Genomic DNA, 25979 nt, shown 5'->3' with positions numbered 1-25979 from the left:
AGAACAAAAATCACTAAAATTTTAATCGATTTTCAAAAGTCAATAAATCTTAACCAACCTTTTAAAGTTGATTAAAAAAATTCTTTAACTATCTTTTTAAAACTAATTAAAAACAATTCTTCACTGACTTTCAAAAGTAGTTAAGGTTTTCATTTTTATAATTTTTCTTTAGTTTATTTTTCATTTAATAATAATAATAATAAAATATGTTAAAAAATTAAATTTAGTATTTTAAATTAAAAGATAAAATTAAAAAAAATTATTTGTTTTAATTTAGTAATAATAAAATTATTCTTTCATTTAATAAATGTATAATTAATTTAATATTTTAATTTATAAAATTTATTTATCAAACAAAAATAAATAGAACATATTAAAAAATTAAAAACAAAAAACTTTAAAAAATATGTTAATTGAATATGTTAACGTATTTTCAAACAGGGTTAACGTATTTTTTTTAAATGTTTTTATTTATTTATTTAATATGTTTTATTTATTTTAAAAATAATATTTTTAAATTAAAATATTATTGTATATAAAATTATATAAAGAATGTTAATTAATTACATATTTATTAAATTGAAAAAATATTTTTTGATTATTAAATTTAAATAAATAATTTTTTTAATTTTGTTTTTAAATTTAAATTAATTTTTTAATTTTTTTAAATATATTTTATTATTATATTTATTATTAAATGAAAATAAAAAAATAAATTAAAAAATTAGAAAATAATGTTATTCAAATTTCGAAAATTGACTAAGTAAATTTCAAAAATTGGATAAGTAAAATTTTTAATTAGTTATCGAATGTTAATAATTATTAGAGAAATGAGTATAATTGAAATTTTGGAATTATATAACAAAATTTTGGAGATACGGGAAGAATTGCTCTTACATTCCTTGTATGAATCATGGCAAACCAGGTCATGTTCTCTATAATGGATTTTAAAATTTAAAGATAAAATTTTCTATTTTTATTTTGCAATTATCCGAAATATATGGACGAGAATAACTGAAAATAACAAGTGAGATATTTACCAAGAGTTCCATCAGATCTTAAATGCCTGGGATATTTTTTCCTATCGCTTTGTCCGACTCAAATCTTTATGTACTTGATTGGAGGCTGTTGAATATTTTTATATTTATTTTTAAAATATAAAATAATTTATATGGTAAATAATAAGGTTTAATTTTTTAATTTCTATATTAAATCTCATTGCATTAAGAAATATGTTTCTATTGCACGAGAAAAGAATATTTCTCCTAACCCTCACGTTTTTAAGTACCAACTTAAAATCCAAACTCAAAATACTCAACTGTAATTTTTATTTTAGTCTCTATGTATAATTCTAGCCACTATGAGTAAAATATTGCTATTTTAAACCTATAAATAAAATATTAATTAAGTTTAACAGAAAAAAAGTTAATAAAAACAAAAAATAAAATAGAAACTAAAACTAAAATGTATATTATGATATTTAAAATATAATTAAGGACTTTACCATTAAAATCAAAGGTGACTACATAGGAGATATTTTTGACTGAAAGAAAAATATCTTAGAAAAATCTGAGACTACATGTTTTGCACTGCAACGAGACATCAATGAATGAATAAACCATATGTACATATAGCTTTATTATTATTATTATTATTATTAAAAACTTCTAATATAATTACTTGCATCAATACAAAATTTGAATTAATCAAAATTTTCAATATAATTTTACTATTGATATTTTTACTTTCATATAAAATAATATTTAATAAATGAAAAATAATATTAAAACTATAAAAAATAATCATCAATTCATTCTGAAGGTTGTACAAAGTTTAAGATATGACAGCTGTTAAGGCCTTTCTTTCTTTCCTTCCCAACAGTAGCCACCAATGCAGCTTCCGGTGGGACCCATCCCACCATTTCTTTCGCAACCAATTAACTCGTGAAACTCCTCACAATCATTGATTACTCTCATTAATTCTTGTTGGGAGCCTAGCATGCAAATAATGCAAATAATTAACACTAGGAATATATTCTTACCAATTTCCATCTAGGTAAAAAACAATAATTAATCTTTATAAATTCTTTCAAAAATACTCATTTACCTATAATACCCTTAATAATAAATATTTAATATGCATATATAAGTTTAAAATAACAATTTGTCTTTTTTGCTAAAAATATTAAGTGATATCATTATACTACTATGTATTGTGAAGGATATTAAGTTTAATAACTTATAAATAAACATAAACATATTTAAAAAAAAAGGAAATTAGTATAAAGTGTTATACATAGGCAAGTTGTATATGTAGAAATATAAAATATTTACGAAAATGATCGTACAAAAAACTTATAGAAGGCGATTTATAGTAAGTATATTTTCTTTTGTTTATTAAAAGTTAGTATAAAATTTCATGTCTTATATTTTACTGAACGGATTATTTATGATTTTAAAGAAATTTAATTAATAAAAATATGTGTATTTGAAAGAATAGGACAAAAAGTGTGTTATCATTACTTTTCTAGTTCATTAATAACCTTATTATGAGGTAAAAGTTACCTGATAAATTGAAACTTGACAAATTAGTAGAAGAAATCAAAAGTATTTCTGGAGTTTATTTTTCTTTTAATATATATTTGAAATCATTTACAATAATAAGTTTTTTATTTCTTACGAGTTTAGGCATTCTTTTTAAATCAGCCGCTACACGTTAACAAGAAACTTTACTAAACTTGTTTAAAGGGACATGTTAACTGAAAAATATTGTCAAATATTATCTCCATTACCCCCAATAATTACACTCTTTCTTTTATTTGGAAAGGTTCTTCTTTCTTACGCACTCTCCAATTATTAACAGTTTGAAAACTCAAAACCAAATTGAGAGCGATTGACAAAGAAGATGGTTCAAATCAAATTGGATGCATTTATTAGGCGTTTTGGGTGCAGTTTTTATTTTTTATTTTAATTCAAATTGTAACTTAATGTAGATAAATTATAAAACAAAAACTCCAGGTTTTCAATTAGAAAAAAAATAGTAATTAAATTATATAAGTTATATGAAAATGAAATGAAACTGTCTGTAGTGTTTTGCGGTGATAAAATCAAAACCTACATACTCTCTGTGACTCCATGGAAAAAGCAAACGAAACGGTTCAGTTCACGGCCATTCATTCATGCTTTCAACGAATCCTCACCTACCAGTCTAGGATTTACGTGACAGCGTCAATTTCCATGGAAAAAGCAAACACATTTTTTTCAAATCAAAAATTAAACAACAAATTAATATGTGAATTAAAGTTAAATTCATGTTTCACCACATGCGAAGAAGAAAGATACCACTACCAAAATAAAATAATAATAATAATAATAATAATAATAATAATAATAATAATTCTCTTATTTATTGATTGAATAATAGCGAAGGATTGGAATGTTCAGGGAATATTAGAACTGAAAATTTGAGGATCGAGTTTCGTCCTACATACAGGACAAAGTGGGTGATTGGAGAGCCATGTATCAGCGCAATGGACATGGAAGCCATGGTTGCAACCAGGAACCAGTCTAGCCGGTTGCTCGCCTTCGATCTCGTCGAGGCAGACGGCGCATTCAGTGCCCAAGACCAGTTCTTTGCCGGTAATTTTAGGAAGCTTCTCTAGCTCTAGGGAAGAGAGACCCTTGTCAGCGACCTGCTTCACCGGTAAGGCGTTACCAGGGGGGTGGTGGCGGGTGGTGGCGTACCACAGAAGGCACATGTAAACGATGAAAACCGCACTCATACCGAGGCAGGGCAAGAAAAGCGCGAGAAGAACCGAATCAATCATTTCGCTTTCTCTGGCTTTGGGCTTTTGAATCGCTCACTCGAACCTTTGTCCGATTCCAAAACAGAATTTATCTAATGCGGTGGTGGGGGTTGGTAGAGCAGCACCCAAGGAATCGGGTATTCACGCCATGTACCCTGCATATCGCACTTTCTTCGCACAGGCTTATGCCCTGTTTGGAAAACAAGAACACAAGAAAACAAAGATCCAATCAAAGATTACGTATGGCGAAGTGATGAAACTGCGAGTGGTGACGGAAGAAACAAAGGAAGGAGTTATTAATGCTTTTGGGGTTTGTTTGTGTGAGTGAATGAGTCCTGTAAATTTATATATATACGCATGAGAAGAGTGGCCAACAAGATTTTTCTTTCTCGACCGATGGACTCAGCACAGCTGTATTTGAGTTAATATCTCATCATCACTCGTCAAATATTTAACACACATCTTTGTTACTTTCTTTCACCCTATTTATTGTTCATATATCACATATTCTCTTCAACATTTATTATTTCATTATTCTTATTTAAAACTTATACTAAAATTAATACATTCAATCAATATTGCTCACATGTTTCTCATATGTTCTACCATGAGATTAAATCATAGGTCAAATTATGTATGATCTTTTATGTTATAATAACCATGTGTTTAATGTTTTAGCTGGCACACGTTTTTCTTATACATTTATAATTTTGTTGTTACCAACTATTTTGATATTTTACGGAACCAATTTAAGAGCTGTAATATGTTTTAAGAAACTAGCTTTTAATTTGTGTGCTGTATGAGATAAATATTTCGTTTTTATAATTGAATTTATAATTAATACATATTTTAAATATGTAAATAGTTATTGTTGAAAATTATATTCTCTCAATATAAATAGCATATGCTAAACCACAACAAATTTGGTTATTATTTCCCAAAAGGTTTGAAGTTTTCTTTTAAGTAGATACTTCTCGAGGGTTTTTTTTCTCAATGTTATTTTTAATACTTATATTTCTGACTTGATTTTAATATTTTAAAATTGTGATAAAGTATTGATAATAAACGTGTGTCTATAATTTACATTACTGTATATTCTTAAATTGATAATAATGTAATTACGTATATTCTCAATTTAAAGAATCACATCTATAATAATCTTCAATACATATAATATGGTAGTAAAGTAATTTATTTTAAAATATGTGTACTGAATAGGTTTAATTAAAGAATATTAGTAATTATCTCAGCTTCTTATTATTAGGGTGGTTTTTTACATAAATTACTTTACAAATACTGTAAACTTTGTTGGTCACATTATAACTTTATTTAGTGGAGGGATTTAAGTTATTATTGAAGTTAGTATAATACTTTATACATCATATATAGGTATTCAAACACAACATCAAGTAATTTTTTACATTCTATTAAGATAAATTTAATTATAATTAAAATATAATTTATATTTAATTTAATTTATATTATTTTATAATTTATTTATATTTCATTTTAAAAATATATATTTTTTAATATTTATGTATATACATAAATATTCATAAGTTTTAAAAAAATTATAAATATTTTTTAAGTAAGTATCCCATGAAAAAACATAAAAATAACAAGTTATATATTTTTTATTGCAATTTGATAATAGATGAACATTATGGTGTCATTTTTATAAATTATATTTCATAGTATCACATATATAAAATTTAATGTGTATTCAATCATTTTATCATACATATATCCCACGTGTATAAAAAGAAAAATAAAAACATGTTAACTTAATTGCTTTTAAATAAATGTTAGTTCAAACATTGAAAAGTAACATCTATGATATTTATCACATATAATTGGACAATTAAATACCAATGAGTTTCTTATATCTATCACACATTATTCACGTTTTTTCATATATTGATAACTTTCTTACAGTGTTGTAATTTTATCATATTTGTTAGTAAAGTGAGAATAATCTGTCTTTTTTCCCATTAAACTTAGATTCCATCGCATTTTGTGCCTTTATTTCGTGTGTGTGTATATATATATATATATATATATATATATATATATATATATATATATATATATATGAATTTAAATAGAATGTACTAACATTAAATATAAATTCTATGATCAAATCCACATTGTCATAAAAATTACTCTGCAGATAGTAGTCTGTGATGAATTATGCACATAAAATAAATTAGTCTGTGATTAAAATGTTGTTTTTGACTATGATTATTGTGCTAGATTTGATAATAGGATATTTTCTAAAGTTTAAAGTAAATAACTTGAAACAATAATAAATTAGGATAAAATCTACGTAAGAAGGAAACGTCCATTGGGCCGTACGTGTGTACCTGTGGGCGAGGATGGATTTGTGGAGTAGCAACGGAAAAGAAAGATTTGCAGATGATATTATTAATGTCATATATTGAGATTGAAATGAGGAGACAATGTTAAAGTGGGACCAATCTGGTTCCTCCTCAAAAAGAAAGCTCTTTCGATTGGTCATCCACATGGTTAATGCCTCTTCCAAACAACACACGCCGTTAATGACTCAACCCATTCACCACCAAACGCATAACATAAGGACCCTTCAACTTGACCATACCACCCTGAGGTTGCCTCTTTCCACTTTCCACTTTTCTTCCTTTCCTTTTTTCACTATTAATGTACATATATATCTTTCAAATAATTCACTCACTAAGAATATCTTCTAAGTTTTCTTTTTCACATGAATTATAGGAATAATACTACAAATTTTACTATTTTTACTGTCAAAATAGGTCACCTGATCCAATCCGGCCCGACCCACCACAGATTGACTAGCAAGCCGAAAAAAATTCAAACTCAGACTCAACCCACCATGGGTTGGTAGATTAAATAGGTTGATTTACTTGCTTATTTAATTACATTTTTTTAAAATCTAAAAAAAATTATAATTTTAGTGTAATTCAAATTTAAATAATTTCATTCTAAAATGATGTTAAACTTACCATTCAAAATAAAAAATTAACATAAAACTCAAATATAATCCAAAAGTAAACCCAAAATACGAATAAATAAGTTTATAATATTGATAATTTTTGTGTCACCTATCAATCTATAAGATTAGGGTTTTGAATGGATAAATTTACAATATTTTGCTCTCATGAAACATCTTTTTCTTTATTCTCATTTACAATACAATAAAAAAATGTTAACTAATAATATTGAAACACAAAAACAATAAATAATTAAATTAAAGTAAGTGGGTTGATGAGTTAACTTGGTTCACCACGGGTTCAACCCGGATGAGCCGGATTCTAAGTGAATCGAGTTGAAAATTGACCCGTATAAAAAAAATTCATTTTTTCAAACCCAACACGGCTCGAATCTATGGGTCGGGTTGACTCGCATGTTCTAACCTATTTTGACAAGTATAAATGGATTATAAACTCTTCTTTTTCTTTATTTCATCATATCTCCTTAAATTGTCTTTTGGCCCCTGTTCACTTGAATGAATTTGAGGGAAAGTGATTGAATGAATTTGAGAGGATTTGAAGGTAAATTTTTTGTTGTTTATTTGAGTGGATTTTTGAGGTAAGTCAGAGTGGATTTGGAAGTAAATTTTGTGAGAATTAGTATAAAATTTGATTGATGTGATAGTTTAAAAAAATTAAAGTAAGTGGGTTGGTGAGTCAACTCAGTTCACCACGGGTTCAACCCGGATGAACCGGATTCTAAGTGAATCGAGTTGAAAATTGACCCGTATAAAAACATTCATTTTTTTCAAACCCAACACGGCTCGAATCTATGGTGGGTCGGGTTGACTCGCATGTTCTAACCTATTTTGACAAGCATAAATGGATTATAAACTCTTCTTTTTCTTTATTTCATCATAACTCCTTAAATTGTCTTTTGGCCTCTGTTCACTTGAATGACTTTGAGGGAAAGTGATTGAATGAATTTGAGAGGATTTGAAGGTAAATGTTTTGTTGTTTATTTGAGTGGATTTTGGAGGTAAGTTAGAGTGGATTTGAAAGTAAATTTTGTGAGAATTAGTGTAGAATTTGATTGATGTGACAATTTAAAAAAATTCACTTTTAAATCTAGTCTCATTTACCTCCAAAATCCATTCAAATAAACAATAAAAATTTATCTTCAAATCCTCTCAAATTTATTCAATCACTCTTTTCCAAATCCATTCAAATGAACAAAAGCTTAGAGTATAAAAAAATGTTAGTTAATAAAATACGAGCTCATGTGAGATTAACAAGTATAACATATTAAGGTAACTATTTAGTATGTTTCTTCTTTTCCTTATGAGATTACAATTAAGGAAAGATATTGTCACTGCAGAAATTTAACTTTCATGAATCACACTTTGGTTATTATATAATATGAGAGTTAGTTTTAGTATTTAATTTGATAACTATTTAAGATGTGTGAAAATTGTGAAATTATTGCGTAAAGTTGTATGTTTATGTGTTGTTGAGATTATGAGACGTGTCTTATGTGTGATATATTAGTGTTTATGAGCTTTTATGATTGTAAAGTGATTTTTATTATAATGCATTTTAAATTAAATCAGTATATGTCTAATGCAAAGATGGGGTAAAGTAATGTTTTCTTTAAGCGTTTTGTGTTGAATTAAAAAAAAAAGGAGTTTGAAATAATTCGATGAAATGAGCATAATTTATTCTAGGATTTAATTTCTAACGGTGTGTATAAAAGGAGAGTTAAAAAAAGTAATATTTATTTTAATATTTTAGGTTTGAAAGAATTTTCTCCCGGAATAGTTTCATTAAAAAATTATATATATATATATATATATATATATATATATATATATATATATATATATATATATATATAATTTAAACATCTTCTTTGTATAAGATTTTTAAATATAAAATTTGAATATGTATTGAAGGGTTCCTTAAAAGCAAAAGTAACGTATGAATTAATAACGAAAGGACGATGATACTTTGACAATATTTTTTTAATAATATTTTAACATTATTTACATGTTATTCTGTGGTTGGTCTATATTGATATTTATATAATTATTATTATTGATTGGAAAATAATTTTAAACTAATCACATAATGACACGTAAACAATATTAAAATATTATAAAAAAATATTGTCAATAGTATCGTTATGATATGGAAATTGCAGAAGAAGACAAGGAACCCTGAAAACATACGATTGATTATTTGAAAATTGGAACACTGTCTTTGAAGCCGTGGACAGAGTGGAGCACAATTGACTAAATTTAGGCTTCTTAACCTTAAAATATGCTCTCTGAGTCAGCTAAGTGTCTAACAACATATTTATTTTTCAATCGGAACGATTTAAATAAATTAAATTTTAATTGATTAATTAAAACATAAATTTTGAGTTTAATTCGAATTTGGTAGGTTCCATCAAAAGATAAACATGCCATGAATATATGTCTTCAAGCTCCTTTTCTGTTCTCATTATATTTCTTTTTTGTTTTTCAAGGGCGGCTGTTAAAAAGATACAATATAATAATAATGAATTATTTCTTAAAAAATCAATTGTATATTTATTAATTTTTCTTCTTTTTCGTTTTTCTTAAATCAAAGACTCTTGTCCTCCTCATTTGATGTTTCACTTTGATATTTTCATTGTGTTTATCCATTTCCTATCAAAATTATTTTTTATTTTTTTCTTCTTATTAAACATATATAAATGGGAAAGGGAATAGGTGTACTTTACTCATTGTTATTTTGTGAAAATAATAAACTTGTCCATTGGATGTACTTCATAGTCAATGAGAAACAAACATGTTATGATGTGACGACACCTCATGGTGGCTACAAACTTTGTAATCTAAAGATATCAATTAAGCAAGACTTTCAAGGCTATCTCCAATACGTGGTTTAAAGGGATTTAAATTTTACACACATTTTTATTTAATTTTTTATACTTTCTTAAATAAATTTGATATTTATAGTTTTATCTTGATTTAAGAAACAAACGAGTGTATTTTGATTACATGCATTCAACTATTTTGAGCGTTAGTGAGTTATCTCACGAAGAGTCAGTTCAAATATTCAGTCATGTGTTTTTAGTGAGCAGATTCAATTTATGTTTTAAAATATTGAAATAAAATTTCTTAAAATAAAGTATGTTAATAGATTTTATCATTATATTTCTTAAAGTTAAAGTTTTGACTAAAAATTAATGAAATTTTAAATAAATAAAAATTTTAAAACATAAAGTTAAAGAATTCTTTCGACTAGTTCAATTTTTGAATTAAAAAAATTCTTAATTTGTATTTGAAAACTTTAGTTTTAACTTTATATATTTTATATTTTGATAAAATAAGAAAGATAAATATTATTTTGCTAGAAATATAAAAAAGATACCATTATATTAAACTTACAATAGGTGGTTTTCTTAATTAAAAACTGCAAATATAGTATTTTGTGAAAAATTAAAGAAAGAAATATTTTAAGTAAATGATTGAGTGTCGCTCACGATCAGGAAGAAGATATTATTCATCCTGGTACCACATATAGCTTTTACGTTAGCGGATGCATCCGGCGTCAATCACATTCATCATTGCAATATTTAGGGGTTTACAGGTGCCTAGCTTGCAATTTCAAATTCATGCTTTCCGTAGGGAAGAAGAAAAAGCAAATTGTATTTTTTAAATTTAGGGTTAAATATGTTTTTATTCCTTAAATTATTGATCGTTTTTTATTTTTGTCCCTCTTTTAAAATAAGGTACAATTTAGTCCTCATTCTTTTCGAAACTCTAGTTTTAGTCCTCGAAAACTAACCTCAAAAATTACCACATTTTTAACGGTGTTAGTTTTCGATGACTAAAACCAAAATTTTGAAAAGAATGAGAAGCAAAATTGTACCTTATTTTGAAGGAGGGATGAAAACCAGAAACGACCAATAGTTTAAGGAGTAAAAAGATATTTAACCCTTAAATTTATACTTATTTGAGCTTCTATATTTTAGTGTCCTGTTTTTATTTTTATCAATTTATTATTTATAAAACTCAATATCATATTAATTATATTTTAATGTTATTTATATTACGTTTAATAATTTTATATTACTTAAAAATTGAAGTTTAAAATAGTTTAAATATTTTTTCTTTCATTACTTAAAAATTGAAGTTTAAGACAGTTTACATAATTTTTTTTCATTTATTAAAATATTTAAAAAAAAATAAAATTAGGATATAGTTTTAGTTTTCAAAATAAATAATATTTCAAATATACGATTGATCTAATAACATTATTTAATAAATTTGATATCGAAATAAATGTATTTTTAACTTAATTTATACATAAAAAAGTATATGAGTCTTCACATCTAAATTAGTTTAAAGTTAGGAATGTGTACCATTGTCGTTTGGACGAACTCAATTTATCTGAAAGAACCAATGATTTTTATTTGTCCATTATTAAAACCTTCAAGAATGAAAATCTATCCTAGGCCAATCCAATAAAATTCAGTATAAACATAAATTCGCAATATTATTAAAAAAAGACAATTTTGTAAGAAATGCATAAGATCAAGATTAGTTAAGTTAATTTTCCACTACTTTCTGTCTCAAGAAATTTAAGTATTTTTTTAATCTATAACCAAACTTACTGTAAATAAGAGAGAATGATAAAAAAATTCACGTAGAATTAAAAATTCTCTGACTTCAAGATATTTTAACTTTAAACTGAAACATAATACAATTGAGTTTTTGTATTTATTAAAAATATTAGAGAAAACGACTTAATCTTGTTTAAAAACTTAACCGTAAAAATCATAAACATAATTGTACTTTAAAGAAATAAAAATTGATGTTTTAAAAAAGGGTTAAATATGTTTTTAGTCTCTAAAATATTGACCGTTCTGGTTTTCGTCTCTGTTTCAAAGTAAGATACAATTTGGTCCTCATTCTTTTCGAAACGTTCGTTTTAGTTCTCGAAAATTAAACACTGTTTAAAAATTTGGTCCTCATTTAGCAACAAATGAGGACTAAAACCAAAATTCCAAAGACTAAAACGAACATTACAAAATCATATTTAATTCTTTAAAAAAATTAACTAATATTTTCTGACAGATAGTAATAGTTATTGGTTGAATGTCAAGGATTCACCTCCAATCAAATTAAATTACATTATTTTTTTTTTAATCTAAACAACATCACAATTTTTTTCTATCTTTTTAAATTGATCTACTCACTCTTTCTCTCTCCAGAGTTTAAACACAACCTAAATATTTAAATGCACACACGAGAAAGGAGATAAAAAGCTTGACCACAGTTCCAATTATGGCTCCCTCTACTTTTTGCCACCCATTCTCTTCAATTAATCACTCTTTCGAAAACGCTTTTTATTTGACTGGTTTGGTAGTGCCGCTCCCACTCTAATACTCACCTTGGTCTGATTTTTCTTTCTTTCGCAATCTTTTCACAAACCATAAACTGGCCACATTCAATGTACCTCGTTCACATAAGGCTGTGTTTGGACTGTCGTTGGACCACAGATCATAAATTATCGTATTTAGATTTTTTCTTAAAATACCTTAACTTTATAATTAATATCTGACTTTATGTTAAACAATAACTATATTAAGAAATTAATAAAATTTAATATAAATTAATATCTTGTACTTGGGAGTGGAATAGTAGACATAACAACAAGGCTTGGTTTGGTTGGTTGGTTCATTGAGAGTGAAAATGGTGCGGACGACAACATTGGTATTGGTTGGTTTTCAGGTTTTGGTTACTCTGTTGAGTGCTGGTGCCGATTACATACCGCCTTCAAGATTTGACGGCTTCGTCTACGGAAAAGGGTCGTTGAATTTATTGGATACGGTTTTGATCGAAGCGTTTTATGATCCAGTGTGCCCAGACAGCAGGGATTCATGGCCCTCACTCAAACAAGCTCTTCATCACTACGGTTCTCGGGTTTCGCTTCTTCTGCACCTATTACCTCTTCCGTAAGTCACACCCAATACTTTCTCGTGCCCTTTTTAATTTTCTTCCCCTTTAAGGAATTGACTTTTCTGCAATTGCCTACTCACTCTTTAGATTTTATTATGAATTGGGTTCAAATTCAGCAAAGATCAAAAAAGAATGTGATGGGTTGCTTTTTTCATCATTGTTTGTGCGCTGACCTAAATTATCTTTCCTTCTGTGTGGAATATTGATTTAGAAATTTGGTTTCTGTATTCTCCAAATCACAGATATCACGACAATGCTTTTGTTGCGTCTCGTGCTTTGCACATAGCGAGCAATTTGAACGCATCTGCGACTTTCCCCTTGCTGGAGTGGTTCTTCAAGCATCAGGTTTGTATTCGAGTTTCAAAATCAGTGTGTATGATGCGTGCGTTCTTTGAAGATGTTATCATATTTACTCATAGCTTTGGCCATTTTGAATTGGAATTCCAATTTTCGTAGTGCTTTCGATTTGCTAGTGCCTCTCACGGTTGGGACTTTGTTCTTTCCGGTCCTTGTATTTTTTTTTTTCCATACAGGTACTTTTCTTCTGAGACAATCCTGTTCGAGAAACTTTAGAACAACATATCTGTTTTAGATTCAAATCTAGTTGGTCATATACTGCACTATTAGTGGCATTCGTATTCGTTTTATGTATTCAGAATGGATTGTTCCCAGACAGTGGAAAATTTTTACTCGTGTTTTTATTCTATCCAATCAGTAAGATGGAAAATTGTTTTCTTGTTTTGAATTTCCCTTTTCTTTCTGGATGTTCTTTTCTAATTTCCCTTCTCTTTCTGCTTGTTCTGTTTTAATTTTCAAATATAGCCTTACATATTATTGATCATCTGGTGATGGAGCGTTGCATCCGATTCATGGAGAGATTCTAGAAGATTCGCACAATGAAAGTTAATTGTTGAATTAGTAAATGTGACAATAATGTCATAATTGTTTAAGGAACAGTAATAGACTATTTGTAAAATCATAGTTATCTGGCTTAAAATTGTTTACAGTGATGCCTCTGTGCTATGTATGTTACGTGCTATGATTGAGTCATTGGGTGTATTTCGCATCTCGGATAATATTTCTATAAAGTTATTCAAGTTTTTTATTCACGAAAACTGATGCATACCCTTTAACAGGAGAAATTCTATGGGCCTAACACACGGAACTTGTCTAGGGCTTCTATTGTGGAGGAGATAGTGAAGTCTGCAACACAAGTTCTTGGGAGGTCTTATTATAAAGCTATAAAGAATGGCTTCAATGACACAAATACTGATTATCAGACCAGAGTTTCTTTTAAGGCAAGACAAACTCTTTTAATCTTTTAGGTTTCGTTCAGATTAATATTAGAAGATATTTGGATTTGAAATTTTGAGTTCCAAACTGATATTTTCATATTTTGACTCTTTTAAGACTTGGAAAAACGCATAAATATAGCTCACCTCTCAACCAAATACATTTCTTATGTTTATGTTTCCTTGAAATTGCAGTATGCTGCTTCGAGAGGGGTGTATGGAACACCTTTTTTCTATGTCAATGGATTCTTGCTGTCTGATACTGGAGTTGCCATTGACTACAAGGCTTGGAGGAAGGTCATTGACCCATTGGTTGGTACCAAGAAGAGCATCCAAAATACAGAGTCTCTTCATTTCTTCTTGTAAAAATTGTATGTACATAAAGTACAGTTGCGTTAGCACTGTGAAAGTAAAGGAATTTAAAGAAAGTGTATGCTGACTTATTACAGGTGCTTGTACCAAGAATGCAATAATGAAATAGAATGTTACAAAACATTCCTCAGTCCTCACGATGTGGCATTGGTTGCAATATGAGATACACAGGTGATGACCGGGTGATATTCCTTTCATGTGTTAATGTATTAAAAGATATAGGATTAAAGGGGATATATTAAAATGTAATAAAACTTAGTAAATTTTAATTTTAACGAAGTAAGCATTGAAATTAAACGAATAAATCGTGTATTAATTTATCGTCATTTTTATGCGACGGATAGATATAACAATAACGACAAATGTGAAGGTGGAAAGTTTTTTAGGAATTTTGTTGAGTAGCTTATGAAGAAACTAAGTTCATCTATCTTTTAAAACAAGAAATGTTTCTTTTATAAATTATTATAAAGCAAACATTTTTTACATATAAAATCTTTAAAAAATAAACAAATAAATCTATAGTTTTGAGAAAAGCAATAGTTAAGTAGGCATTTAATTTTTTGTTGTTGTGTGTTTAAATGGAAATAGTTTTGTTCATAAATGAAAACGTAGGCTAAAGATTGGGGGAGGTTTTAAAAATACAATTTGCCTCAAGATTGTAAGCAAACAATTTGCAACACAGAATATTTACATGGTAATATGGTCATATGCATATGCGAAATCAGAGAGGTGTGGCAGTGTTTATTGTCATGGGATTTGATAGCTTGGGTTGCGTCTGTAATAGTGAATATTATTAATCTATTCATTGTTTTGGACGATTAATTCATAAAAAATAGCAGAATTTGTTAGAAGAAACCAAATTATCCATTGAGAGAGGATATTGGAATTATTGTTTTGTTTTTGGAGGATCTGGCCGATTTTTCCTTGCACCTCCACATTTTTTCCGACATTTCCAAAATTTTCTAAATACTTAAACTACTTTTTTTATAAGGGTATTTTTTTTTTCTCAGGAACAAGATATTTCAGAATGATATTTCTGGAAATAGGTAATTATAAGACAAATACTATACTCAACAAAATATTAAATAACTCTTTTCCTCCCACAAAATTCTTATGAGACTTCAATAATTCCTTGGACATAAATTATACCTAAAATGAATTGGTGGGAGCAATGCTCAAACTACCCACCTCAACATTTCTGGAATCCAAAAACAAAAGTCCATTATAAAAAAACTAAAGGTTTTCACAATTGAATAAAACTGGAAAGAAAATACAGGGGAAGAATATCTAATATCATTCTCATTAAAACACAAATATAGTAATTATCATTTACTATTAAGCCATTGCAAACAAAAGATGAATGTCAAGTAACAATTATCGAAATCAGAGTATGCCTTCTGTAGGAGCAGGTGTAAATTACTACAGAGTGGAGCAGATGTGTCACTGAATAAATTACATAAACAAACGCATGAATAATAATTGAAATATGAAATGTTCATCCTTACTGAAAATGAAACGCGCACATGAAGTTGTGTGAAGAGTTAATTTGCTGCTAAAAAATTTGTTTCAAGTAGAAAGTACCCGTAGTGCAGTTTCCTTAGTTCCTTTTACTAGTTTTAGTAAAATAGTTAGATTTTGATTTTCTAGTGATCTGTAATAGTTAGTTCAGTGTTTGGTAATCCCTTGGAATTTAGAACTTGCCTCGATTGTTATTTTCTAGTTTTACTTTTTGTTTAGTATAGTTTCTAGTTTTTACTTAGTCTAACATGCATTTCTTAGGTTTATATAGGTGAATTTTGAAGTTTTTGTTGTTAGTAGTGGTTAGAGTAGATTTTAGCACTCTTTCATCGTTTGGAATTTGCTTAGCAACTTAGTTTACTGTTTAGGTAGCTTAGGTATTCATTTTTACTGTTTAGGTAGCTTTGGAATTTTTACTGTTTAGTTTAAGTGTGCTGAACATTTTTTTAGTTTTTCCAGTTAATACACAATAAAAAGCATCCTTGTGAATATCACAAATAAGCTTCAGTCTATCATACGTGAATAATTGATAAACCTTGATGATTGCAAATGCTCGCTGAATGGTTCAGATTTCATTGAAGGATGTGTGAAATTGAAGCTGGAAGATCTAAGTTTTTTCTTTTACTAAGCTGCAAGTCTGCTGCACTGATATCAGTTCTCACAAATCATCCACATATTAATAGCTGCAGTTCTTTCCTGGTTCTATCTTTCTTACACCATCTCTTTCAATTCTGTTCAAATTTTTGTAGTAGTTAATCCTAGTTTTTTGTTTCAGTTTCGTAAGCATTTAGTGATTTCCATTTTTCAGTTCTGTTTCTGTAATTGTTTTAATAGTTTAGCTTGATATATCAGAATTGCTTGATTGTGGTGTAATAGGACATAGAAAGTGCCTAGTTTTGTTTTGCATGATAGTAGTGTTCTAGAGTAGTTTATCAAGTGGCGCATGATAGCTATTTGGATTCTAGTATTCTTTTGCTGTTTTCAATCGGTAGAAATTAATTTGGGTAGTTTTAATTGATGTCTTGAGTTTAGCTAGTTGCAAGTTCTGTTTTACTGTTTTTAGGTAGTTTCTTAGGGTCATAGGGTCATATTTTAGATTTCATGCTTTCTTAAGTAGATAAATAGAAGTAAAATTAACTTAGTTTAGTGATTTTGAGTTGTGTGAAGTGTTAGTTTGCGGTAAATTCTGTTTCAAGTAGAAATTAGCCTTAGTGCAGTTTCCTTAGTTCCTTTTGACTGGTTTTAGTAAAATAGTTAGATTTTGATTTTCCAATAAATTGTAGTGGTTAGTTCAGTGTTTGGTAATCCCTTGGCATTTAGAACTTGTCTTGATTGTTACTTTCTAGTTTTATTTTCTGTTTGGCATAGTTTCTAGTTTTACTTTGTCTAACATGCATTTCTTAGGTTTATATATGTGAATTTTGAAGTTTTTGTTGTTAGTAGTGGTTAGAGTAAATTTTAGCATTCTTTCATCATTTAGAATTTGCTTAGGAACTTAGTTTACTGTTTAGGTAGCTTAGGTATTCATTTTCACTCTTTATAGCATGATGCTAGGTACTAGAGTTAATTTTAAGTAAAATTTTAGGTTTCTACTAGGCAAATTTCGAGTTTCCTGTTAATTGTGAGTTTTAAGTTGATTTGTATATTTCTTGTACCATTATAAGGTTGTCTAGGTAGTTAGATAGCAATTCCAATTTTCATTATAGTGTAGTTGTCGTATTTCTCAAATTTAGCCATTCTAGTTCAAGTTTTAGGTCTTCACTAGGAAGATTTTGAATTTATGGTATTTGTGAGTTGTGGCTTGGATTTTATATTTCTTTTGCCATTTAGAAGTTGTCCAAATAGTTTGATGACAGTTTCATACAGTAAGCTTAAATCATTTTTCAGATTTTGAATATTTAGTCTTTTGTTAAAAGTTATGAATGAAATTAATTTTTTTTATGTTAAATATATATCTAAAATATTTTATTTATAATAGAATAAATATAAATTAAATCAAATAAAATTTTTAAGGTCAAAGGAAGTGTTCACCAGATAATGAAATTTGGCTCATGTCACTAGATCCGGAGAAATTGTAGCAAATTTCTAGTTCTGATTTGAAGAAGGCGTATTTTAGAAATCCGGTTTTGTTGCAGTTTGTTGTTAACTGAATATTGCATTTCACCATATCTAGAGAAATTGTACTGGATTCAAGTTCCGATTTGAAGAAGGAATAGTCGAATTTTGAAATTTAATTATGTTAACCGTTACCGGTGCAAAAAGGACTTTAGACGTATGTTATTTTAGGCTTTTAACGTCTGATTTATGTTTGACGTCTATATGGGTGACGTTAATGAGACATCATACCCAATAGGTCAAACGTTTATATGGGTGACGTTAATGAGACATCAGATCCAATAGGTCAAACGTCTATATAGACGTCTGATCCATACGGACGTCTGACACTATAGATCTGACACTATAGATCAGACGTCTAAAATGTTGCCGTATTTGATTGCATCTTTTTTCACTTGTATTGGATGCTTTTAAAGCCGCCCCAGAATGCCGCCCAATGACACGAGCAAAACTGCACCAAAACCCAACGAAAACACATTTTAATTAGTTCAAATGAAAGATAATGCATCAAAGATTGATGTAATCGGAGTAAAATTAATTTAAAACGGTGCAAAAGTGAGAAATCGAACCTGAAAAACGTAACTCGTACAGAGAAAATCGAGGAAGATGATGAACATTAAGTGCGTGTAACTCCTGCCTCGCGTTCGCAGTGTTTTAATGCACCCATATAAAAGTCGGTTCCCCATCAAACATTTATATGGCTGTAGAAGTCGGATTGACGGGATCAGACGTATAAATGGAGTTAAAAAGTAACTTTTTAGATTTCAAAAATAAGTATATAGAAGTCGATTCCCCCCACATCAAACGTCTATATAGCTGTAGAAGTCGGATTGGTGGTATCAGACGTCTAAATGGAGTTAAAAAGTAACTTTTAAAACTTAAAAAATGAATATATAGAAGTCGGTTCCCCCACATCGGACGTCTATATGGCTGTAGAAGTCGGATTGGCGGGATCAGACGTCTAAATGGAGTTAAAAAATGACTTTTTTGATTTTAAAAATGAGTATATAGAAGTCGGTTTCCCCCACATCGGACGTCTATATGGCGCTGTGGAAGTCGGATTGGTGGGATTTGACGTCGCTGTGGAAGTCGGATTGGTGGGATTTGACGTCTAAATGAAGTCAAAACGTGACTTTTGATTTAAAAAATGAGTACATAGAAGTCTGCCCCCACATCAGACGCCTATATAGGTGTTTTATTTACGGAAAATGTCATCGGTCATTTTTTACGTTGGATATTCGAAGGTCAGACATCTAAAAGATGACGTTAAAGGTCTTTTCTGCACTAGTGCGTATTAGAAAATGGAGTTCTTCTTACTAGATTTTGAGATTCGGTTTGATTGTTGAGTAATATAATATTCAAACTTTATAGAATTTTGAAATCTCATAGTTTTTGTTTCTCGGATCACGAAATGGGGTGGATACCGAAATTAAGAAATCTGATTTGTATTGACAGGATGTAGTGAGGGACCGAAACACATATTTCGGTGTGTATTTTGAAATTTTTATGTTATTTTCTTCTCTGTTTGCTTTTCAAATTTTCATGTCAATGATATCTGATTGTTCTCTTTTGGTTGAGAGGAGATAAGGGTGTCAGATTGGGGAGTCTGAGGAAGGGTGAACGAAGAAGAATGAACAGGTTATTTATTTAAATATTTAATATATAATAATGAGGGGCAAAATCGGAATAATGGAAATATTTGGGTGTGGGAAGAAAGCTATAGGGTGCAGGAATTAACCCTCCTCTGGTATGTATCTTGAATGGGCCCATACACAGAAGGCCCGTTTTATGTCAACAAGTTTGACTAAGGTGAAGGTGAAGTGAGGTGACTGTAGGGGACATTTGACAACTGTGCCACCAAATTGCTTCTTCTTGGGTCTTCTTCACCCTTCCTTTTCACCTTCTTAGGGTTTGCTTCAGATTCCCCCAATTTTTGCTTGTGCATGCGCTTTCACTAGATTTTGTTCAACATGACTCAAGATCTCGAGATGAAGGATCGCTCAATACCTTCCAACTCCGTTTCTTCACCTGCTCCGTCTACTCTGCAGCGTAAGCAATTTTTCTCTAACAACTTCCTCTGTTCCGATTTTGCAGTTCTTCAAAGTCGTTTCAGTTTTTCATTTTTTTGTATTGTGGTTTGTCTCGCAGATTTGAGGGAGATAGCGTCGCTTATCGAGACCGGTTCGTACTCGAAGGAAGTCCGTAGAATTGCTCGTGCTGTTCGCCTTACAATTGTGTTGAGGCGTAAATTAACATCGTCGATTATCTCGTCTTTTCTTGATCATGTGTTCACTCCTGGTTCTGAAGCTCATGCCAAATTGTCTGCGTATCTTCCCAAGGTGAACTTCAAGTTAGATTTAGGGGTTGTTCATGTTGAAAAGGACTTGTATATTTTGTGCATATTAACCTGATTTGAATTTTGAGGTGGACGATTCTGAGTAGTATTTTTTGGTCCATTTAATTCAAAATCTAAATTATGATGCCGACGAAGTTGATGATCCCTCTAAGAAGGCATCCGTTGATTTAATTGCATGGTTGAAAATTTTGCATAATTTAACTTCTAATTAACTGGATAGTGGATTTGGGTCAATTAGTGTATTTCAATGATTTTTTGAGTCACAATGTTAGCACTGATTGTGTAGGAGGATGATCACGAGATGGAAGTGGATGCCGCAACTTCTGCAATTCAAACTCCAGCTAAACACTTGTTGCCCGAGCTAGAAATCTACTGTTACCTTCTTGTACTACTTTTTCTGATTGATAAAAAAAAATACAATGAGGTCAGCCCCCCTCTTTCAATTTTGCAATTGACAAGTGATACTGATTATATATTGATGATTCCTCTACCTATTTAGGCCAAAGCCTGTTCCTCAGCTAGCATTGTTTGGCTGAAGAACACAAACAGGAGAACTGTTGATGTTATTGCATCCAGACTGTATTTTTATTATTCATATAGCTATGAGCTTACGGGAGATCTTGCTGAAATCCGTGGGTGAGTTAGGTGCTAATTTATGTAATATTTGAGAGAGGTTGAAGACTGAATTATATTTTTAAGTGATTTTAAATTTTGAAATTTGTTTTCAGCAACCTCCTTGCATTGCACCGAATTGCCACCCTTCGCCATGACGAGTTAGGCCAGGTTTGTTTTCACTTTAGCTTTTTGACGTAAGGGCTTATGATCTTTACCAGAGTTCGGTAGTTGTTGTTACCACAAACTCAACCAAGCACATATTTGATAGTTATTATACATTATAAATTCTCAATTAATATGCGCAGTGATATGCAAACAATTAGTTTTTTTAAAAAACAAAATTCTGTTGTATTTAATCATGTAGCAAAGTAAATGTTCCCCGCATAAACTGATCAGTAACACAATTTATGCAAAGTGCTTATTATCTTTGCTAAATTGCTACAGTTCAGTAGTTGTTGTTACAACAAACTCAACCAGGCACATTTGATAGTTATTATAGATTCTCAATTGATATGCACAGTGATACGCAAGTAGTTAGGGTTTTTAGTTTTTACTTAAAAATTCTGTTGTATCCAATCATGTACATGCAATAAATGTTACCTGCATAAACTGATTAGTCTCACAATTTATGCAAAGTGTTTTATTTTAAATTTATCTGTTAACTGTTGATTCATTGCAGGAAACACTTCTTAATTTGTTACTCCGTAACTACCTTCACTACAATCTATATGATCAAGCCGAAAAGTTGAGGTCTAAGGCTCCTCGATTTGAAGCGCATTCAAACCAACAGGTATGCTGGTTCTGTTATCCTCAGCATCTAAGTTTTGATTTGTTTTGATTTTTTTTTATTTAATTTTTTTTATAAATTTGGGTAGACAAACCTATCTATTGCTCATCAATGTGGTGATAAAGACCTTGTGGAGGTCCTCGATAATGGTGTTATTGTTGTTTATGTAGTCTAATTTATTGTTGTTAAATTTTTTTTATCCTTTTTGATTCATTTTCCTTCACTTGTCCACATTTGTGGTACACCCTTTCAGTTCTGTCGTTACCTCTTCTACCTTGGGAAAATTCGGACAATTCAATTGGAGTATACAGATGCAAAAGAGTCTCTCCTGCAGGCTGCCCGGAAAGCTCCAGTTGCTGCACGGGGTTTTCGTATTCAATGTAACAAGTGGGCTGTGATAGTTCGGTTACTGTTGGGAGAAATACCTGAGCGCACTGTCTTTATGCAGAAAGGAATGGAAAAAGCTTTAAGGCCTTACTTTGAGCTTACAAATGTAAGTCTACATTATTATCCTAAGTTTATCGTGATAATATCACTGTAGACTGGTTCTGATATCATGAGATTAGTTAGCTCGTTTTCCCTCTCTTTTTTAATCATGACAAGTAAATTTTCTGTTTGTTGAATTATAAATTCACTTCACTACAACTGGTTCAGTTTTACATATTCTGAACTCTCTCTCTCTCTCTCTCTCTCTCTCTATATATATATATATATATATATATATATATATATATATATATATAATTCTTTTGTGATATTGTTAGCTTATGCTGTAAAACTTTCAGGCTGTACGGATTGGAGACTTGGAACTGTTTAGGAATATTGCAGACAAGTTTGCCACTACCTTTAATGCAGATAGAACCCATAATTTGATTGTTCGATTGCGGCATAATGTTATCAGGACTGGTTTACGTAACATCAGCATCTCCTATTCCCGCATCTCTCTAGCTGATGTTGCTAAAAAGCTGAGGTTGAACTCTCCAAATCCTATTGCTGATGCCGAGAGCATTGTTGCAAAGGCTATTCGTGATGGTGCAATTGATGCTACATTGGATCATGCCAACGGGTGGATGGTGTCCAAGGAAACCGGAGATATTTACTCGACAAATGAGCCTCAATTGGCCTTTAATTCTCGAATTGCATTCTGTCTTAACATGCACAATGAGGCAGTACGAGCACTTCGTTTTCCACCAAACACACACAAAGAGAAGGAGAGTGCTGAAAAGAGGAGAGAAAGACAACAACAAGAGCAGGAGCTGGCTAAGCATATTGCAGAGGAGGATGACGACGATTTCTGAGAAATATCTTTTTTCACCCTACCAAATGCTATCAGGGCACCTTCATGTCTAACATTTGCTGATGTTTTTCTTTCGAAGAACCTCCATTATCCTTTCCTTCTCTAGAGGTGATTTTTTTAATTTTCAATGCGGAAGATATAAAGTCAGTTTAACACATTAAATATGTTCTGTTTGTATTCACATCCATTATGAGTGCTATGTTTTGTTTCTTATCCGGAGAATTATATTTTAGGACCTGAAGAAAAAAATCAATTGTTAGTTATCATATCAATTCTGTTAAGAAGCTAGGGTTGGTAACTGTTGCTCTGAAGGATGTATTAATTATATTTTGAAAAACCTAGGTTTCTATCAATAACATTTTATTTTCTAGGGTCCCTGAGATGAAATCCTTCCATTTTGCGTGTAGTTGGGTATTGGTTTTGAACACATTAGAGCTTTGTTAAAAAATGAGGAATTGCAAGAAAGGAAAGGAGGGGTGGCTTATGACTTTTTTCTTTGGGTTGGGTATAATTTTTTCTTTTGGGTGTGTTACAAAGGAGAGATCTAAAACCTGGTGTGGAAGAGTCCGAGGGGGTAGACTAAGGTGTTGTGCTTTGGGTTAACATTCCTTTTCAGAGATGGGTCAAAGGTTCCCTACAGGGCTCTGGATCCACTAAAGATTCATACGAAGATCAAATCGATTTCCTTCAGTATCTTAATTATGTGTTTTTATATGTAAAACAACTTTTCACGGTTATGATCATGTGCAATTATAAGCCACATTGGATTGGATGAAATTGTGCAAGGAACGCTGATGTTTTTTTGCCACAGTCGCTGATCAACTTGTTTCTCTATACGAACATGGTGGTCTATATGTGATGCTACAGTGCATAACAAAGTCAAATGATTCATGTAGATCATGTGATTGAAACCTGCTGTAACAATTGGATTAGGTTCTTTTCTCTCTTTAAATCAGTTTGTTGTGTTTTCTTTTCTCTATCCTGTTCTGCACTTTCAATTCGGGTAAGGACCTCCTGTTCCTTTTTCAGACATGCAAATCTTCGCTGCTTAATATTCTCGGTAGTTACTTAGTGTGTTATGAACGAGTGTAGATCTCTAAATATTATGAAAATCAAAATTTTTGAAGGAGTATTATAAAAACCAGAGATAATAATTTTGAAGGAGTATAAAAACAAAGAGAAAACATTGTCTTTTTTTTTTCTTATCTTTTTACTACAATGTATCATTGTGTATAAAAGAAAAGGAAAAATTCTGGTTCTGAAAAGGAACTGGTTTAGAATAATATAAAAGAGAATACAAATTTTAAAAATTTTAAATGCATAACAGTATACAATGGGTTTCTCAATTGATTTACACAATAAGATACCTATTTTTTCCACTTTTATCATTGAGGTTGAACGCATCCTATAAAAAATTCCAATTGGTCAAATTTTAAAATATTCATAATATTTATGGTTAAGTTTTATTAAAATGTTATTTTATTTAATAGTTGAAATTTTTAAAATTTTTATCTTAGCTTCGGCTATTTGATTGTTACTAATTGGAGTAATTTGTCTTGCAGCATTATTTTTTTACGTCTATGTCTCTACATGTAAAATAATAAAATGGTTTATTAATTTCAAGTTTTTCTTAAAATTGAATACTTAAAATGTTTTCTTATATAAAACTTTTAAATCTTTTAGTTGAATCTGTCATCAATTAGGATAATATAACATTTTAGTTTTGTAGGAGGTAGTAGGATCCAAGATATTTTGACCAATAATATAAGAGAATAGATAAGAATTGAGAGCTACTTTGTGTCTAATTTCTTTCTTCAGACACACAAAAAAGAAACAAATTTCCTTTCTTCAGACACGCAAAGAAAAGAAGCGAGAGTCAGATATGAGTATGATAGGTGAGAAACTAAAAAAAACAATAGAAAAATAAATATCTTAATAAATATTTTTATTCTTTATTATATTTTATTTTATGTTTCATTATGGATTAATATTAAATGTTGTGCTTTATAAAATAAATAAAAAGAATACTTAATTTAATTTTCATTCATTCCCAATATATATTACATATAATTTAATTTTTTTTAAAACTTTACAAATTCCTAATATATAAATTTAAAAAAATTCAAAAAGATTTAGGAGGACCATGATATCCTGTTTCCCAAGATCCGCCGCTGGAGTCCAACAACAGAGATAATTTTGAGAAGGAGATAAAAATCATGTATATATCTATATTGTATGTCTTGAATTTTAAAATGTACTTTTTATATTTATTTAGTTTTAAACTTTTAAGGAGGACTGTATAATAGTTTTTCATATATTTTTGTTTCTTCTTGTTGTACTGTTTAATACCAATTATGTTATGATCAGATTGGTAGTTTAATACTGATTAGGATAGTTGTATCTTTTGTTATAGTTTCAAGTAGATTAGATTACTAGTTTAATACTAATTAGCATAGTTGTATATTTTGTTATAGTTTCATGTATTTTTTTTATAAAAACACGTTATCAACTATGATTCAAACTAACATGCACATTATTATAGTTAATAATAAAATTAAATAAAAAATTTAATTGAAAAATATATAAATTTTAAATATTCAATATAAAAAAATAAAATTATGAGATATTTAAAACTTAGCTAAATAAATTTAAAAATAAATAATAATAACTATTACGTCAAGTTTTACATAGCTCATCTTGATACTTTAATATTATAATAATAAATCTAATTATTCACATTAATTGGTCCACTTTAGTAGTAGGGGAATGTTCACATGTGTATTCAAGAAAAAATAAAGTTGGAGGGTGTGTTTCCATGTCTTCTTCATTTGCATGTTTTTTT

The 25979-nt window shown here is 29.5% G+C and overlaps 3 protein-coding genes across 3 annotated transcripts; 2 read left to right on the top strand and 1 right to left on the bottom strand.

Moving 5' to 3' along the window:
* Positions 1 to 3378: 3378 nt before the first annotated feature.
* On the bottom strand, positions 3379 to 4143 carry LOC124838810 (RING/U-box superfamily protein). The gene has a single exon (XM_047314499.2). It carries the CDS (start codon positions 3824 to 3826, stop codon positions 3440 to 3442), a length of 387 nt encoding a protein of 128 aa, XP_047170455.1. The 5' UTR covers positions 3827 to 4143; the 3' UTR covers positions 3379 to 3439.
* Positions 4144 to 12446: 8303 nt separating this feature from the next.
* On the top strand, positions 12447 to 14582 carry LOC124838822 (Thioredoxin superfamily protein). Its single transcript, XM_047314511.2, has 4 exons — positions 12447 to 12781; positions 13028 to 13130; positions 13922 to 14083; positions 14273 to 14582. Exons 1-4 carry the CDS (start codon positions 12519 to 12521, stop codon positions 14441 to 14443), a joined length of 699 nt encoding a protein of 232 aa, XP_047170467.1. The 5' UTR covers positions 12447 to 12518; the 3' UTR covers positions 14444 to 14582.
* Positions 14583 to 19635: 5053 nt separating this feature from the next.
* On the top strand, positions 19636 to 23350 carry LOC124838814 (putative 26S proteasome non-ATPase regulatory subunit 3). Its single transcript, XM_047314502.2, has 8 exons — positions 19636 to 20131; positions 20231 to 20421; positions 20725 to 20862; positions 20938 to 21074; positions 21167 to 21221; positions 21733 to 21843; positions 22094 to 22333; positions 22626 to 23350. The coding sequence occupies exons 1-8, from the start codon at positions 20053 to 20055 to the stop codon at positions 23136 to 23138; spliced, it is 1464 nt and encodes a 487-aa protein (XP_047170458.1). The 5' UTR covers positions 19636 to 20052; the 3' UTR covers positions 23139 to 23350.
* Positions 23351 to 25979: the final 2629 nt, after the last annotated feature.

The sequence above is a fragment of the Vigna umbellata genome, chromosome 2 (genome assembly GCF_029865625.1).
Source record: "Vigna umbellata cultivar VRB3 chromosome 2, Vumbellata_1.0, whole genome shotgun sequence".
In the NCBI taxonomy this organism is placed as follows: Eukaryota; Viridiplantae; Streptophyta; class Magnoliopsida; order Fabales; family Fabaceae; genus Vigna; species Vigna umbellata.
Note: the sequence above shows the minus strand (reverse complement) of the source record. Positions and strands in the feature narration are given on the sequence as shown.